General features: G+C 41.8%; 1 protein-coding gene across 8 annotated transcripts in view; it reads left to right on the forward strand.

Annotated features, from left to right (window-relative positions):
- LOC121862192 (rap1 GTPase-activating protein 1-like) overlaps window positions 1–15207 on the forward strand; it is a 193118-nt gene that overhangs the window by 118550 nt on the left and 59361 nt on the right. For 7 of the 8 annotated variants that reach the window (XM_042360277.1, XM_042360278.1, XM_042360279.1 and 4 more), the window contains one exon: window positions 14846–14962. In XM_042360277.1, coding sequence (XP_042216211.1) covers window positions 14846–14962 — 117 coding nt within the window. Of the gene's footprint in view, window positions 1–3477; window positions 3721–14845; window positions 14963–15207 lie in introns of those variants that run through there. The other variant, XM_042360284.1, reaches the window with a different exon arrangement.

The raw sequence follows: 15207 nt of genomic DNA on the forward strand, positions 1-15207 counted from the left end.
CACACGCACACCCAAACACACTTGCAAATACACACACGCACACTCAAATACACTTGCAAATACACACACGCACACTCAAATTCATTTGCAAACACACACGCACACCCAAACACACTTGCAAACACACACACGCACACCCAAACACTTGGAAACACACACACACACACACACACTTGGAAACACACACAGACACACACACACACACCCAAACACACTCGAAAACACACACTATTGAATATTTTAATCCTATGGCTGCTGTAGTTATTATTATTATTATTATTATTATTACTATTACAGTAGTGTCCATCAGGGTTCGAATTATCCAAGGTCTTTACAACTTTACTCTTTAACTCAGAAAACACCTCTTGTTATGGTAGAGTCTCAGCCCACATGTGACTCCACTTTGTTTATTGTGTGTGGTAGAGTATAAGTAGTTCAGGTTACATGCGTTCTCACGTAATCCCGTCGAGGGCGATGGTAAAACTCAACGTCTACGAGGCTTTGAGACTCGATCTTCGTGTTGTAGCTTAAGTGGTTCAGGTAGACGCGTTCTCACATATCCGGTTAGGTTAAAACAATGATCTTACGAACCTTTGAGAATCGAACCTGTGTTTTATTTCATCTTAGACTGCCAGTGAGTTTTTTTTTTTAATGTGGAAAATTAACGTAAGATCCTTTGAGAATCTTTCCCTCTGTGGTCTGACTATCGTGGTTTCCGTTGATTACTAAACTGTCGTTGACCATGGTTATGCAAGTTGGTTTGAGGTCACGTCTTGTGGTTAACCAGCGTCCCTCGCAATTAACCTCTTAACGACTCATAATTGGTGCAGTTAACCACTAAATAGATGCCTTAACTAATGCAGCTTCTCTTCTTTTTTACCTTAATAAACTTACTCAAGGAGATTATTTACACATGAAACTTACCTAAAGAACTTACTTGAGAAACTCACCTAAGAACTGAATTTACATAAAAAAATATTCTTGAAAAAAAAAGAGAAACTTACATTAAAAACTGGTCTTTATAACTTGTATGTGAAACTAACTTACAACTGAACTTAAATAACACGTAGAAAGTGAGTGTGTTGTGTCGTCAGCTCACAGTAAGAGGAAGGAAGGCTGGGATGAGGTTGGTAACTTGCAACCCGACCAATCAGATCATCGGGACTGCATATTGTCGATTTCACGGGCGATCACTGCTTGAAGGGGAAGAGAGGGGGTGGGGAAGGGGAGAGGGAAACGTGACAAGAAAGTAGGGGAAGGGGGATGTGTGGAAGGGAAGTAAGGGGAGGTGGAAGAGGAAGTGCGAAGGAGGGTAGGGGATGCATGAAGGAGGAAGAGGGGAATGCGGGGAGGGGAAGGTTAAGTAAGGGTGGAAATAGAGGAGGGGTAGCATGAAGGAGAAATAGGGAAGGGAATATGTGGGGAAATAAGGGGGGTGGAGGGATTATGTGGGGAAGTAAAGGGAGGAGAGGGGTAGGAAGCGGGGGTGGGCAGGGAAGATGTGGGGAAATTCACTTTCAGCTCGTCATCTGGGTGGAGAGTCTGAAAGTAAAACATGTTTGAGGCCATCAGCTGCCTGAGAGAGAGGCGGCGTCAGGCTAGGGGAGTATCTCGTGTTGAATTACATTGTTGTTATGGTAAAAAACTGCATTGATGTTAGTATTATGTAGGTATTTTCTTTGTAACTGTCGCTGTTAATGCTGGTGATAGTGGTATTGTTGTATTTGTTTTGTAATTGTTGTTGTTGTTATTATTATTAGTATTATTTTTGTTGTTTTTATTATTAGTATTGCTGTCGTTGTTATTAATAGTATTATTCATAACCAGTATGACCTTTCAATTACAGTGTACTGAACGTGTATAGTACCGACTCTGTGTCAGGTCATTTGAGGTCACTAGGTCACTTATCACCTTAGGAAAGAATCAGAAAGGGTGGGAATGAGGTAGATGGGGTGCCAGGTAGTACCAAACAAGGTGTATGGCACTGGTGAGTCATCAACCCACATGGTGTGTCTGGGTTAGGTAAAAGGTTATCGGTGCCCAATACAGGTTATCAGGGCAAACCCAGGTCAACTCTCCCTACTGCCTGACCTTACTGGGTGTTGTGTTCTTGATGTACTGTAACAACAACAACAACAACAACAACAACAAATAATAATAAGTGTGGTATATAATTAATCATACTAAAAATATTCGTAGTTAAACTTTAAATGTTGTGAGTAAATAGACCATTACGAGAGAGAGTAAAGTATGTAGGCAAGCACTTAACATTTTGAGTGCATTATTATTAATAGTACTTGGGCAAATTGGCTGAGATGGGCCCAGAATCCCACAGTGCGACATCTCTCTCTCTCTCTCTCTCTCTCGAGGAGATGGGTCTCAGCCCTATACCTTTCCCTCCTCTCTTTTCTCCTCCCTTCCCTCCCTTTCTAACTGCGCCTCCCTCCCTTCCTCTCCTTCCTTAGGAGGGAGAGAGATGTGGAGGAAAGGGATATAATCTATTCAACCTGTCCTAATCCTTCCCATTCTCCTCCTCACTCCTGCCTCCTCCCCCTTTTACCTGTATATAACTACGCCAATATGTTTCAGTTCAGTAGTAGAGTTTGTGGAGTACACCTGTGCCGTGTGTCCCGTCTAGCTGCCCCCACGAGAAATAAGGCGAAATAAGGCGGCTCCTCGTACGCAAATTGGTTGAGAAAAATACGCCAAATAGCATGAATGGACAGAGGGACGATTGACACTAAATCTTAATCTCGTAAAATTGGAAATTGATTGAATGAAGAGTTGAAAGCAGTTCATGAATCTTAACAAAAAACTGGAATTTGGATGAAGAAACAAAACTGGGGTGCCAAAATGTAAAGAAATTCGAAATCAGCTCAAAAGTCGTGCTGATCACCATGTCGTAGTGATCAGCTGGTCGTAATAAGCATCTGGTCGTGATAATCAGCTGGTCGTATCGTAATAATCACCTGATCGTAATAATCACCTGGTCATAATAACCACCTGGTCGTATCGTAAATAATCACCTGGTTCGTACTAACCACCTAGTCGAACTGGAAAATTGTCAGGTAAAAATGTAACATCTGCTGAGGAGTGCTAGTAACTAACCCACTAGTGCTCTACTAACGTCATACCCAAAGTCAAGATGAAATTGGAAATAGATTCTTAACTCATACGTGAAATGGGATAATTTGAGAACAATTAATGGGTGACTCAGGTGAAATAGGGTGATTTAGTGAGTGATTTTCAAGCAACGTCCAGTAATATTCCAGGAAGCTGTTGAGAAGATGTACCTGAAGATATTACCAATTTACTAATATATAAGAGAATTTATACGTGACATTTAAGAGGAAAAACTTACGATATTTCAGGAATATTGATGTTAAGATAAATATACAAACACTAAGATTTTTTTATATAAAGAATAAAAATAATAAAACTCAAAAGCTTTCATGTTGTATTTAGAAGATTATATTTTGGACCAAATTTTAAGTCCAACTTATTGCTATTACCAAGAAATTATGGGAGCGACGCCAGACGATCATTCGCCAGCCCTCTATCAACAGTATAAAATCATATCCAGCTCGAGAGATCAACATCGCCTGGCGTAGAGTGAAAGTTGGAGGTCTTCTGATATCAACGTAGAGTCCCGAGTGAGAGAAATATTAAGTGTTGTGTTTACCTGCATGAACCGAGATGGGCAGCATTATATCAACAGAAGTAAGTGTGTCTCAGTGTCCGCGTGTGTCTCAGTGTCCGCGTGTCTCAGTGTCCATGTGTGTGTCTCAGTGTCCGCGTGTCTCAGTGTCCATGTGTGTGTGTGTCAGTGTCCGTGTGTGTCTCAGTGTCCACATGTGTCTCAGTGTCCATGTGTGTCTCAGTGTCCATGTGTGTCTCAGTGTCCATGTGTGTCTCAGTGTCCATGTGTGTGTCTCAGTGTCCGCGTGTCTCAGTGTCCATGTGTGTGTGTGTCAGTGTCCGTGTGTGTCTCAGTGTCCACATGTGTCTCAGTGTCCATGTGTGTCTCAGTGTCCATGTGTGTCTCTGTCCGCGTGTCTCAGTGTCCATGTGTGTGTCATGTCCGTGTGTGTCAGTGTCCGCGTGTGTCTCAGTGTCCATATGTGTGTCTCAGTGTCCGTGTGTGTCAGTGTCCGCGTGTGTCCAGTGTCCATGTGTTGTGTCCATGTGTGTGTGTTCTATGTCCAATGTGTCTCAGTGTCCATCGTGTCTCAGTGTCCGCGTGTCTCCAGTGTCCATGTGTGTCAGTGTCCGTGTGTGTCTCAGTGTCCGCGTGTGTCTCAGTGTCCGCGTGTGTCTCAGTGTCCGCGTGTCTCAGTGTCCATGTGTGTGTGTGTCAGTGTCCGTGTGTGTCTCAGTGTCCATGGTGTGTGTTCCCAGTGTCCACATGTGTCCTGAGTGTCCATGTGTGTCTCAGTGTCCATGTGTGTGTGTGTCAGTGTCCGTGTGTGTCTCAGATCCACGTGGTCTCAGTATCCACGTATGTCCCAGTGTCCGCGTGTCTCCAGTGTCCACGTGTGTCTCAGTGTCCGCGTGTGTCTCAGTGTCCACGTGTGTCTCAGTGTCCATGTGTGTCTCAGTGTCCGCGTGTCTCGCCGTGTGTGTGTGTCCGTGTGTCTCAGTTCCACGTGCGTCTCAGTATCCACGTATGTCTCAGTGTCCGCGTGTGTCTCAGTGTCCACGTGTGTCTCAGTATCCACGTATGTCTCAGTGTCCGCGTGTCTCAGTGTCCGCGTGTGTCTCAGTGTCCACGTGCGTCCAGTATCCACGGTATGTCTCAGTGTCCATGTGTGTCTCAGTGTCCACGTTTGTCTCAGCAGTCCACGTGAGTCTCAGTGTCCATGTGTGTCTCAGACTGCGTGTGTCTCAGTGTCCACGTGTGTCTCAGGACCCAATGTGAGACAGTGTAGGTAGTGTGGCCGTGTGTCCAGCTGCTGCTTGTAAAAACCTGACTTGTTTAGAAATATCCAGACCACGAGGGGGAGATTTACCTGTCCTGCCTCACCTGTGTGTGACGCCCGGCCCACCTAAGTCATCGTACTCAAAGGGTTAAGTCATCGTACTCAAGGGGTTAAGTCATCGTACTCAAGGGGTTGGTTACGTGTCGATGAGCAACATAACCAGCGTTACCTTGACACCTGCTAATTAATAACTCACCTGAAGAGAGACCTTGCGTTTATTCGTGTCCTCTCGCGTGTACACCTGAGCTGCTCGAATGAATCTTATCACACGTGTTCAATATTTTTTTGCGGGTTTTTTATGGACGAATGAGGTGTGCTTGGATAGATAGATAGATAGACAGATGCAGATAGATAGACAAATGTATATAGATCGATAGATAGAAGAAAAACGTTCGCGTCATTATATTGTATCGGTGTTCTTAAAATGCTTTTAATTTGTATTTTAGGAACATGAGAGGAATTTTGTAATCACTGTATCGTCTTTTGTAACTCAAGTGTGTATGTGTGTGTGTTTTGGTCAGGGCGAGCAGGTGTGTGGGCCCTTGTTGATAAATATTACCTGTTGTACACACCTGTTGCTGGATCACATCTGTTCTCTCCTTTTTCTCAACTTATTATTATTATTGATCATCATACTTTGTCCTTTTCATCGTTTTTCCTCCTCCTCTTCCTCTTAATATTCTCTTTATTATATCTTCTTCTTCTTCTTCTTCTTCTTCTTCTCTTCTTCGTCTTCTTCCTCTTCTTCTTCTTTTTCTTCTTCTTCTCCTCCTCTTCCTTCTTCTTCCTCTTCTTTTCTTCCTCTTCGTCTTCTTCTTCGTCTTCTTCTTCTTCTTCGTCTTCTTCTTCTTTCTTCTTCTTCTTCTTCTTTCTCTTTCTTCTTCTTCTTCTTCTTCTTCCTCTTCTTCCTCTTCTTCGTCTTCTTCTTCTTCTTCTTCTTCTTCTTCTTCTTCTTCTTCGTCTTCTTCCTCTTCTTCCTCTTCTCTCTTCTTCGTCTTCTTCTTCTTCTTTCTTCTTCTTCTTCTTCTTCCTCTTCTTCCTTCTCTCTTTCTTCGTCTTCTTCTTCTTCTTTCTTCTTCTTCTTCTTCTTCTTCCGCCTTATCGGGGTCACGGTGGTAAAGACAGTTAACACAACAATGGCGTAACCCCACCCCTTCTGAGTCCCCGGATATGAACTCTTCTGTAAACGGAACCACAGTGAACGCCCTTGTTAACGCCCCTCTTGAATTCACAGTGAACGCCCCTTTTATGAACGCTCCTGTGAACACTCCTCTAGTGAACGGCGTTTCTGTGTCTGTCTTTTGAATGATCGTGTGAACGGAACTAATTTGGATATCTTTATCTAAACTTCCTTCTTGTGAATGAAAACAGAATGAGTACGGTGCTCTCTCTCTCTCTCTCTCTCTCTCTCAAACAAACTATCACTTATCACACTACCTCGAACAACTAACAACCCCGCCAACTACCACTAACTACCGCCCACTTTGACCTTCTCGTGGGAATGAACCAGGGTCAGGTCATGTTTATTGTAACCACCAAGGTCTTATCACGGGTCAGAGGTCATCTCATTACATAGGTTTAACTGTATTTGTGGTGCGTTTAAGGCGAGAGTACAGTACCTTGTTAAGAGGTTCATAGTTCTGTAATTACTGTACCTGTAACTTAAACTGTATTTGTAACTGTATCTTGGACTTGTAGCGTCACCTGTAGCTGTATTTGTATCTGTATTTTTATATCTACCTTTACTTGTCCTTCTATCATTGTTTGTACCCCTTACCTGTAATCACACCTGTACCTGTATTCATTTCTGCACCTAAAACCTTACATATACCTGTATATGATATTCCACCTACACCTGTACTGCTCTATAAGTGTACTACCTACACCTGCAAATGTAATTGTACTTTCACCTGTAATATACACCTGTCGTTACACCAATTCCAACACTGTACTTTATTTGTATTTTTCTCAACTACAGCGTTTCTGATTAAATTTCAATCAGAGTACAGCCCGTGTGTGTGTGTGTGTGTGTGTGTGTGTGTGTGTGTGGGAGAGAGGACTGCCTAAGGGTAGATACAGTACTCTAGCCACTGGTCTATTTCATAACTTAGTTATTATTCTTCTGTATTTGATATATTTTTGTAGGTTACAGTTCGTCTGGGGTTATGGTGTTGTAAGTCTGATTTATTTATGTATTTATTTATCCATTTTAGGTTCGTATGTTTGGGTCGAGATACAGTGATTGTTTGTAATTATGTTCGTGTAAATAATAACAATAATAACAATAATCAATCAACTACTATTCCTCTTCTTCCTCTTCCAACTCCTCCTTTTCCACTTCCCCTTCTCTCCTACTTCCTACTTCCAACTCCTCCTCCTCCTCCACCTCCCCCTCTCTTCCTCATCCACCACCCCTATCATTTTCGGTTCCTCCATCTCCTCCTCATCCTCTTCCAACTCTTTCTACACTACACCACCTCCTCCTCCTCCTCCTCCCCACTTCCCCCATCTCCTCACCCACCTCCCCCCTCTTCTCCTCCTCCTCCTCCACGTGTCCACACAGGTAGACACGTGCCAGACCTCACCTCGTCAACAACATATTCAGTTGCCATGTGTAAGCCTCACAATAGGACACAGTTATTGCGGTTTGGAGTTGGTTTATTTGTAGATCATTTCCACACTCTCACTACCCCCTCTCTTCTTCCTTTGTCTTTTGTGTTTCTTCCTTGCTTCATTTTCTTCTTCTTTTGTCTGCTTCTCCTTTCATCTTTTACTTATTTTGTTCCTTTTCTCGTCCTCCTCTTTCTTCTTCTTCTTCTTCTTTTTCTTCTTCTTCTTCTTTCTTCTTTCTTCTTCTTTCTTCTTTCTTCTTCTTTCTGCTTCTTTCTTCTTCAGATGACAAAGTTAATCTTAAGCTTCTAGAACCTCCAATATAAAGACAGATCAAGACACCTGAATTTGTCTTCTATTGAGAGACAAAATAATAGTGTTAGATAAAGGTGATATAACTAAGATCCAGTTAAATAAAGTCCATTAACCTTACCCACTGAACCACGAACCCCCCGAGAGATTCAAGCTCAAGAACCCGAAGCAATAGAGCTGATACATTATTCCATCCATAAATGCTTCGGATTCATGAGTGTGAATCTCTCAGGGGTACGTGGTTCAGTGGGAGAGGTGAATGGACTCTTGTAATTGTATTTAAACCTCTAAATCAGGACCAAACACAGTAATGGGCTTGGTGAAGAGATTGTTAGTAGTGAATTAGGTAAACATTGGTTAGGTATGTGGAGGAGTGGAATACATGACCTAGCACCATCATTAACACGAACTCACTGAGGAGCTTCAAATATCGGTTGGATGGATATACGAGTGTTAATGGTTGGGTGTGAACAGGGGTGGTCTTAGTGCATCAACAAGGCCTATACTGCAGTTGCCTTCATTCTTATCTTCTTATTCTTCTTCTTCTTCTTCTTCTTCTTCTTCTTCTTCGTCTTCTTCTTCTTCCACCTCTCCTCCTCTCTTCTCCCATTTTACTTTATGCCCCACATCCTCTTTCCTCCACTTCATGCTCGCCATTTTCTCTTTCCTTATCTTCCTCCTCTCCTCTTACTCGCCCTCCTCTCCTCTTTCCCCTCCTCTCCTCTTTCCCCTCCTCCTTCTCCCCTTCTTCTCTCCTCCTCCTCTTCACCCACACGTGTATCACTTCAACCTGGCCGTCGTTCTCAGTATCAATCCCTTTAAAAGCTCCGGCCTCAGTATTTACGACGTCGCTGTAACACTCTTATCATTTCTGTATTCTGACGTCAGTTATTGCGGCAACATCTACAAGAGTTCTGTATCCCAGTTCACTGTTATTATTTTAGTGTCAAAATTTCACTACAATAAGTAAATTGAAATTGTGTTGGTAGGTCACTTAACATAGTCATTAAGGCTATTGTGCGTTGAATACTCCTACCTGTTTTGACGGATCAGCTGAACATTAACCCCCCCCCTCCCTAGTTTATTTGACCCTTGAAGATTAACCACCCTAACGCTAACCAAAGCTAACTCATCCAAAACTAACCTAACTTAAGCTAGGTTGAGGGAGGGCTGATTTGACTTTGACCTTACCTACTATGGGCTTAAACCTTGATCCAATCCTGACTAAAAATTTAACCCCCATCGTCCCAATAAGCTGTTAAGAGTGCAAAGTTCCAGCGAAATAAGTCAATATTAGCCTCTGAAGTATTGTGGTAAATAAGGTAAAAAATGCTGTTTCACCCCGGCCTCTCACTTCAACTTCCGGCCTTCGTGTAGTCAATAAACAACTCGTGAATTTTTTTCTACATGTGTCGCATAATATTCACCCGCATCTGAATGACGCTGTTATATCGATTCTCATTTGGCGCGGTGGGAGATAATTATTATATATGTGAGGGGTGTAGGAGGAAGGGGGGGTGTAGGTGGGAGGGGTGTAGAAGGAAGGGGGGGTAGGAGTGAGGAAAAGGTGTAGGTGGGAAGGAAAGGGGGGGTGGGGGTAGAGGGATGGACGGGTGTATGTGGGAGGGTAGGTAGGCAGATGGAACCCGGATAACGGAGTCCACCCGCTCGTGTAAACAATAAGACCCCGACCAAAACACGCCCCACCACCACTGTTGCCAACATAACGCGTCAGATGTTGAAATTTAAATCTATTTTTTTTTCCATTTTTTTTTAGGTTTTGATTTATTACAAGTTACTATAATCCTACGTATAATCAATATAATGAACCTTAATGCGATAGAATTATACATCAAGTTGAAATAGTATAATTATTTTGCTTGAATACATAAACGGTAACTGAAATGCAGGTTGGTAGTCTTGTGTAGATGGTGTTCGAGTATGATCCTCTGGGGGTGTACATGGGGGGGGGGAGGGGGGGGGAGGCGGGCTTAACGGATTGGAAAACCTATTAGTAAAGTGACACCGGCTGACCTTTTCCTCATTACGGTTGTTTATCGTTGTTGTGAATGTACAGATACCGGTTATCACAGAGCAGTACCGGGGAAAAGGGCGTTTAATGTGGGTTTTTTTTTTATTCTTTTATTTTATAGTTTGTGACGTATCAGATTTCGTCATGTGGTAGATGGTAATTTTACTTGGGTAGAAGTTGCGAGTTATAGTCTTAGTTTAATATTTATGAACACCTGAAGAATTCTAACCCCCATCTTATTTTACCTGAAGATTAATCACTAATAATGCTAATCTAATCTAACCTAACCTATCCAAGTCAAACTTAACCTAACCTAACTTAATCTAAACTGACCTAGCCTAACATAACCTAACGCTAACCTAACCTATCCTAATATAACCTAACCTATCCAAGCCAAACTTAACCTAACCTAACCTAATCTAAACTGACCTAGCCTAACATAACCTTACGCTAACTTAACCTATCCTAATATAACCTAACCTAATCTAACCTATTCTAACCTAACTTAACCTAATCCCCCTCCCTCCCGAATAGTAACCCGATTTAATTTACGAATCTCTGGGCAATTTAAGTACACTCAAATTAATAGCTTAGATACAAGATCTCTAGCTTACGAACCGTTTAGAATCCGGATTTATCGTAAGTTATTCAGTAGCGTTCGGGGGTCAGTGAGTCGGATTGTTATCTGGTCATGCGTCCCCCCCCCCCGCCACCCATCAGGACTAACTGTACCCGGGGCTAATTACGTTCCCCTTAATGGTCGTCGGGGTTGTTATGAGACCTGTATATAGTTTTACATTAGCATAGGAGTGAGATTAAAATTTGCAAGCGTGAAGATTTTGTACTGTACCCGGAAGTAGTGTGTGTTTGTGTGTGTGTGCGTGTGTGTGTACGGAAGTTGGTCCACTGAAACGTAAAGGCATTTGTTTTTAATTTACTTAATAGACGAGAAATATAATCCACTTCGCCTTCGTCTTCTTCTCCTCCTCCTCCTCTTCTTCTTCTTCTCTTCTTCCTCTCAATGAGAAAATTTAAAGTAAAACAACAACAGTGTGGTAGATACATAATACATGATAATACAGTGAGGTAGATACATAATACATGATAATACAGCGTACTACAGTGCTAGTAAAAAAACATGTGTGAAATTTTTCTCTAAATTACTTATTAGTTTCCTGTCACTTTCTACACTTGTCCTCTACTCTCTCTCTCTCTACTCTCTCTTCTCTTCCTTGTCATTTCCTTCCTTTTTTGAGGTTTTAAGTTTCCTTGACAAACAGACAGACAGACAGATAGATAATTATATATAAAGACAGATAGATAGACAGACAGACAGACAGACAGACAGATTGATAGGTAGATATAAAGACAGACAGACAGACAGACAGTACAGAGTCTTGGCCGGCCTGAAGGACTCTTGAGGTGATTTGGGTGAAAGCGTTCTACATTGTGGAGTAGTTTGACGCCCTCCGGTGGTGGTAGGAGGGTGGTCGTAGTGGTGGTAGCTCAGGAATGGTGGTAGTAGTCGTGGTGGTGTGTGTGTGTGTGTGTGGCAGGGTGGTAGTTGTGGTGGTGAGTGTGGGAGGGTGGTTGTTGCGGTGTTGGTGGTGGTTCTAGGTGTAGGGATGGTGTTAGTAGTGGTGGTGGCTGAGGAATGGTTGTTAGCTGTGATAGTTGTTAACATGCCTGTGTGGTGGTGGTGGTTGTTAGCTGTGGTATTGTTGTTGTTTATTATATTGTTATTGTTGTTATTCTTCTTCTTCTTCTTCTTCTTCTTCTTCTTCTTCTTCTTCTTCTTCTTCTTTCTCAGATACCCTAAGCCAACCTCTGGATCCCCCCCCCTCCCTCTTTCCCTCTCTCTCTCTCCCTTCTTTCCTTCCCTCCTATATTTTCTCCTTCCTTCCTTCCTTTCTTGTTTCCTTCCCATACTTCCTCTTTCTTCCCTCTCTCCCTCCTTCCCTCCCCATATTCTCTCCTTTCTTTCTTTTTCCTTCTCACATTTCCTCTTTCCTCCCCTCTCCTCATTTTCTCTTTCCTCCTTTCCTCTCCCTCCCCAGACAGTCTCCCCCCCTCTCCCAACACTCCCTCCAAGGCCACTGCAGGCCACTGCAGATAAACAGAAAAGAAGTCGATAAACCAATAACGATGTATGTATGTATGTATGTGTGTATGTATATGTATGTATGTATGTAGTTTGTATGTATGTACGTATGTATGTATGTAGTTTGTGTACGTGTGTGAAAAGTATTAACACTTAAGAGAAGAGAGAGAGCTAGAGAAAGAGAGACAAAAAATCTCACTAAATTTATATAACACAAAACATTATTTATTAACAAACGTCAAATAAAAAATAAATAAATCAATCAAATCAGAAACAAAACAAAAACAATCAAATAGAAATCAATAAAAAAAAGCAAGTCCAAACAAAAACACAATCACAAGTACACAATCTTTCACTAGCTCAAAGTAAACATCAGGGGTTATATACGGGTTGGGGAAGCGATCATTATTTAATTCCGGGTGAGCTTATGTCAGGGGAAGGTTGGGACGGGCGTGAATTATGGCGCGTGGCTGACCAATATAGCCTGGACTCTATCTCTCTCTGTCTTTATTTATCTTTATTTATCTCTCTCTCTCTCTCTCTCTCTCTCTCTCTCTCTCTCTCTCATCTCCACCAGGTTAAGCTTAGCCCCCTGTGCCCTTTCACCACCCAAGTGTGCTGTTGTTATATTAAGATCTGTATCCTGCTGTAAAAGGTCCATCTGTCCGAGTGTAGGTCAGTCTTGGTCCAGTGAGAATATGTTATCCTGGGAGGTATGTTTTGGTATATCCTGGGAGACTAAAGGTGAGGTATGCTGAAGGTATATCGTAAGAGTGTGGAGACTGAGGGTATACTTTTACGGTATATATATCTTGGGAGACGGATATTTTTACGGTATATCAAGAGACTTGAGATATGCTGAGGGATATATCCAAGGAGAAGGAGGTATACTTAGCGTATATCCTATGAGATTGGCCAATTATACACAAAATATACATAAAATTGAGTATAATCACATATTTACACTGTTATATTTAATCCGTGTTAGAATCATAGTTAAAATGAATCACCAGGATATATTCTCTTATCACCTGACTTACGAATCATTGAGAATCTGACTTATTGGTTAGCTCAGGTAAAAGATGCCAGAATGACTCTACCGTAATAGAATGCGTGATATTCTCCTCAGTTAGATAAAAGATAACTAAAAGATCGTAAGATTGTGTGAGAATGTGGACGTAGGTACAGTATGGTGTAAACTAAAAGATCGTAAGAATGTGTAAGAATGTGGACCCAGGTACAGTATGGTGTGTTGATAGTGTAGGAAGACGTGGGTGTGCTGGTGGGTGTTGACGCCTTCTTGAGCAGGTCTCGGGGTGTGGCAGCTTACAGGAGCCAGTTAACTCTGCCAGCCGCCACCACCCGACGGAAACAAATGATTTTAGGCCACATTTCGAGGATACTCTTTGTCTTGGCGGTTATGGGGTTGATGGAGGGCAAATCTAGCGCGATTAAACTGGTATGAGAACAATGGCGCCAGCTGGGTGAGATTCGGGAAAGTTTTGGGCGCGAAGTTTTTTGACGGTAGAAGTCCTTGCTGGCGGGAAACAGCTTTAGTTGGTATGTTTCTCTCGAGGAATGTTTTTCGTGATGATGTTTTTAGGAGTAAACGCTTTTACCGGAAAATGTCAAGAGCTCGAGGCCTCTTTTTTTTGATGGGAAAGTTTTCAGCGGAAATAATCTCAACACAAAGTATTTTCGGTGATAATGTTTTGTTTTTTGGCGGGAAATGTTTTTGCCGAGCACTAACGAAGCTCTTTTATGTACGTTAACATATTATGTGGGTCATCTGGAGGAGATACAACGGTGGATAACTGACACAGACAACGGCACATGTTCTTTTGTGGCCACTTGTTGCAACATGAAAGTCATTTTACGGAATGAAATGTCATCATGGCTATTGTATGAGCTTTGCTTCTTTGTTTACATCCGTCTAGGGACAAACAACAAATCGACGACATGTTGCTATTGTCTTCAGTAACAGCAAAACATAAACACTGTTCGTGAAAGTTGTCCATAACAGATTTTTCACGGATAGAAACGAAGACTTCATTCAGGTTTTGTGTTTTGATGGGGCTAAGTGACAGGTGTGTGGCCGCTGTGAGTTGTTCATTACTGTACCTTATGTGTTTTATTGTTTTATTTATTTATTCTTATTCGTCTTATTATTATAATTATTATTAATGTATTATTATTATTATTATTACTGTTTTTTATTATTATTATTACTGTATTATTATTATTATTATTATTACTGTATTTTATTATTATTATTAATGTATTATTATTATTATTATTATTACTACTATAGTTTTGGCTTAATTTCATACTTTATTTGAAACAAGTAAAAAAAAAATCCTCCTTTTGGGTAAACATTACTCAGTTCCACTAATGATGGACTGTATGCACACACACACACACACACACACACACACACACACATTCTCTCTCTAGCGTATTAACTTTCTCTTATACTTGACCTTTCTACAATTCTCATTTATCGAGAATTCTTGTTCATGTTTCTCTTATTTATTAGGACTTTCTCTTCCCCATTTATTAACGTTATCTCTCTCTCTCTCTCTCTCTCTCTCTCTCTCCTACGGGATACAAATATCACTTATCGCTTATTATTATTATTATTATCACTGTTTCATTATTGCCCATTTATTAACGTTATCTCTCTCTCTCTCTCTCTCTCTCTCTCTCTCCTACGGGATACAAATATCACTTATCGCTTATTATTATTATTATTATCACTGTTTCATTATTGCCCATTTATTAACGTTATCTCTCTCTCTCTCTCTCCTACAGCAGGGTATGCGCGAGGGGCCTGGCAAGCCTCCCCCAGACAAGGATGAAACGCCCTCCAAGACATCCTCGAGGAACCGCCTAGAGGAAGTGCTAGCCAAACCTGGACCTTTCCCCCAGGTGAGTACGCCCCAGTACCCATAGTGCTAGCCCTGGTACCTGTAATTCTAGCCCTGGTACCTGTAATTCTAGTCCTGGTACCTGTAATGCTAGCCCTGGTACCTGTAATGCTAACCCTGGTACCTGTAATTCTAGTCCTGGTACCTGTAATTCTAGCCCTGGTACCTGTAATTCTAGTCTTAGTACCTGTAATGCTAACCCTGGTACCTGTAATTCTAGCCCTGGTATCTGTAATCCTAGCCCTA

Source organism: Homarus americanus, unplaced genomic scaffold (assembly GCF_018991925.1).
Source record: "Homarus americanus isolate GMGI-L3 unplaced genomic scaffold, GMGI_Hamer_2.0 scaffold25013, whole genome shotgun sequence".
In the NCBI taxonomy this organism is placed as follows: Eukaryota; Metazoa; Arthropoda; class Malacostraca; order Decapoda; family Nephropidae; genus Homarus; species Homarus americanus.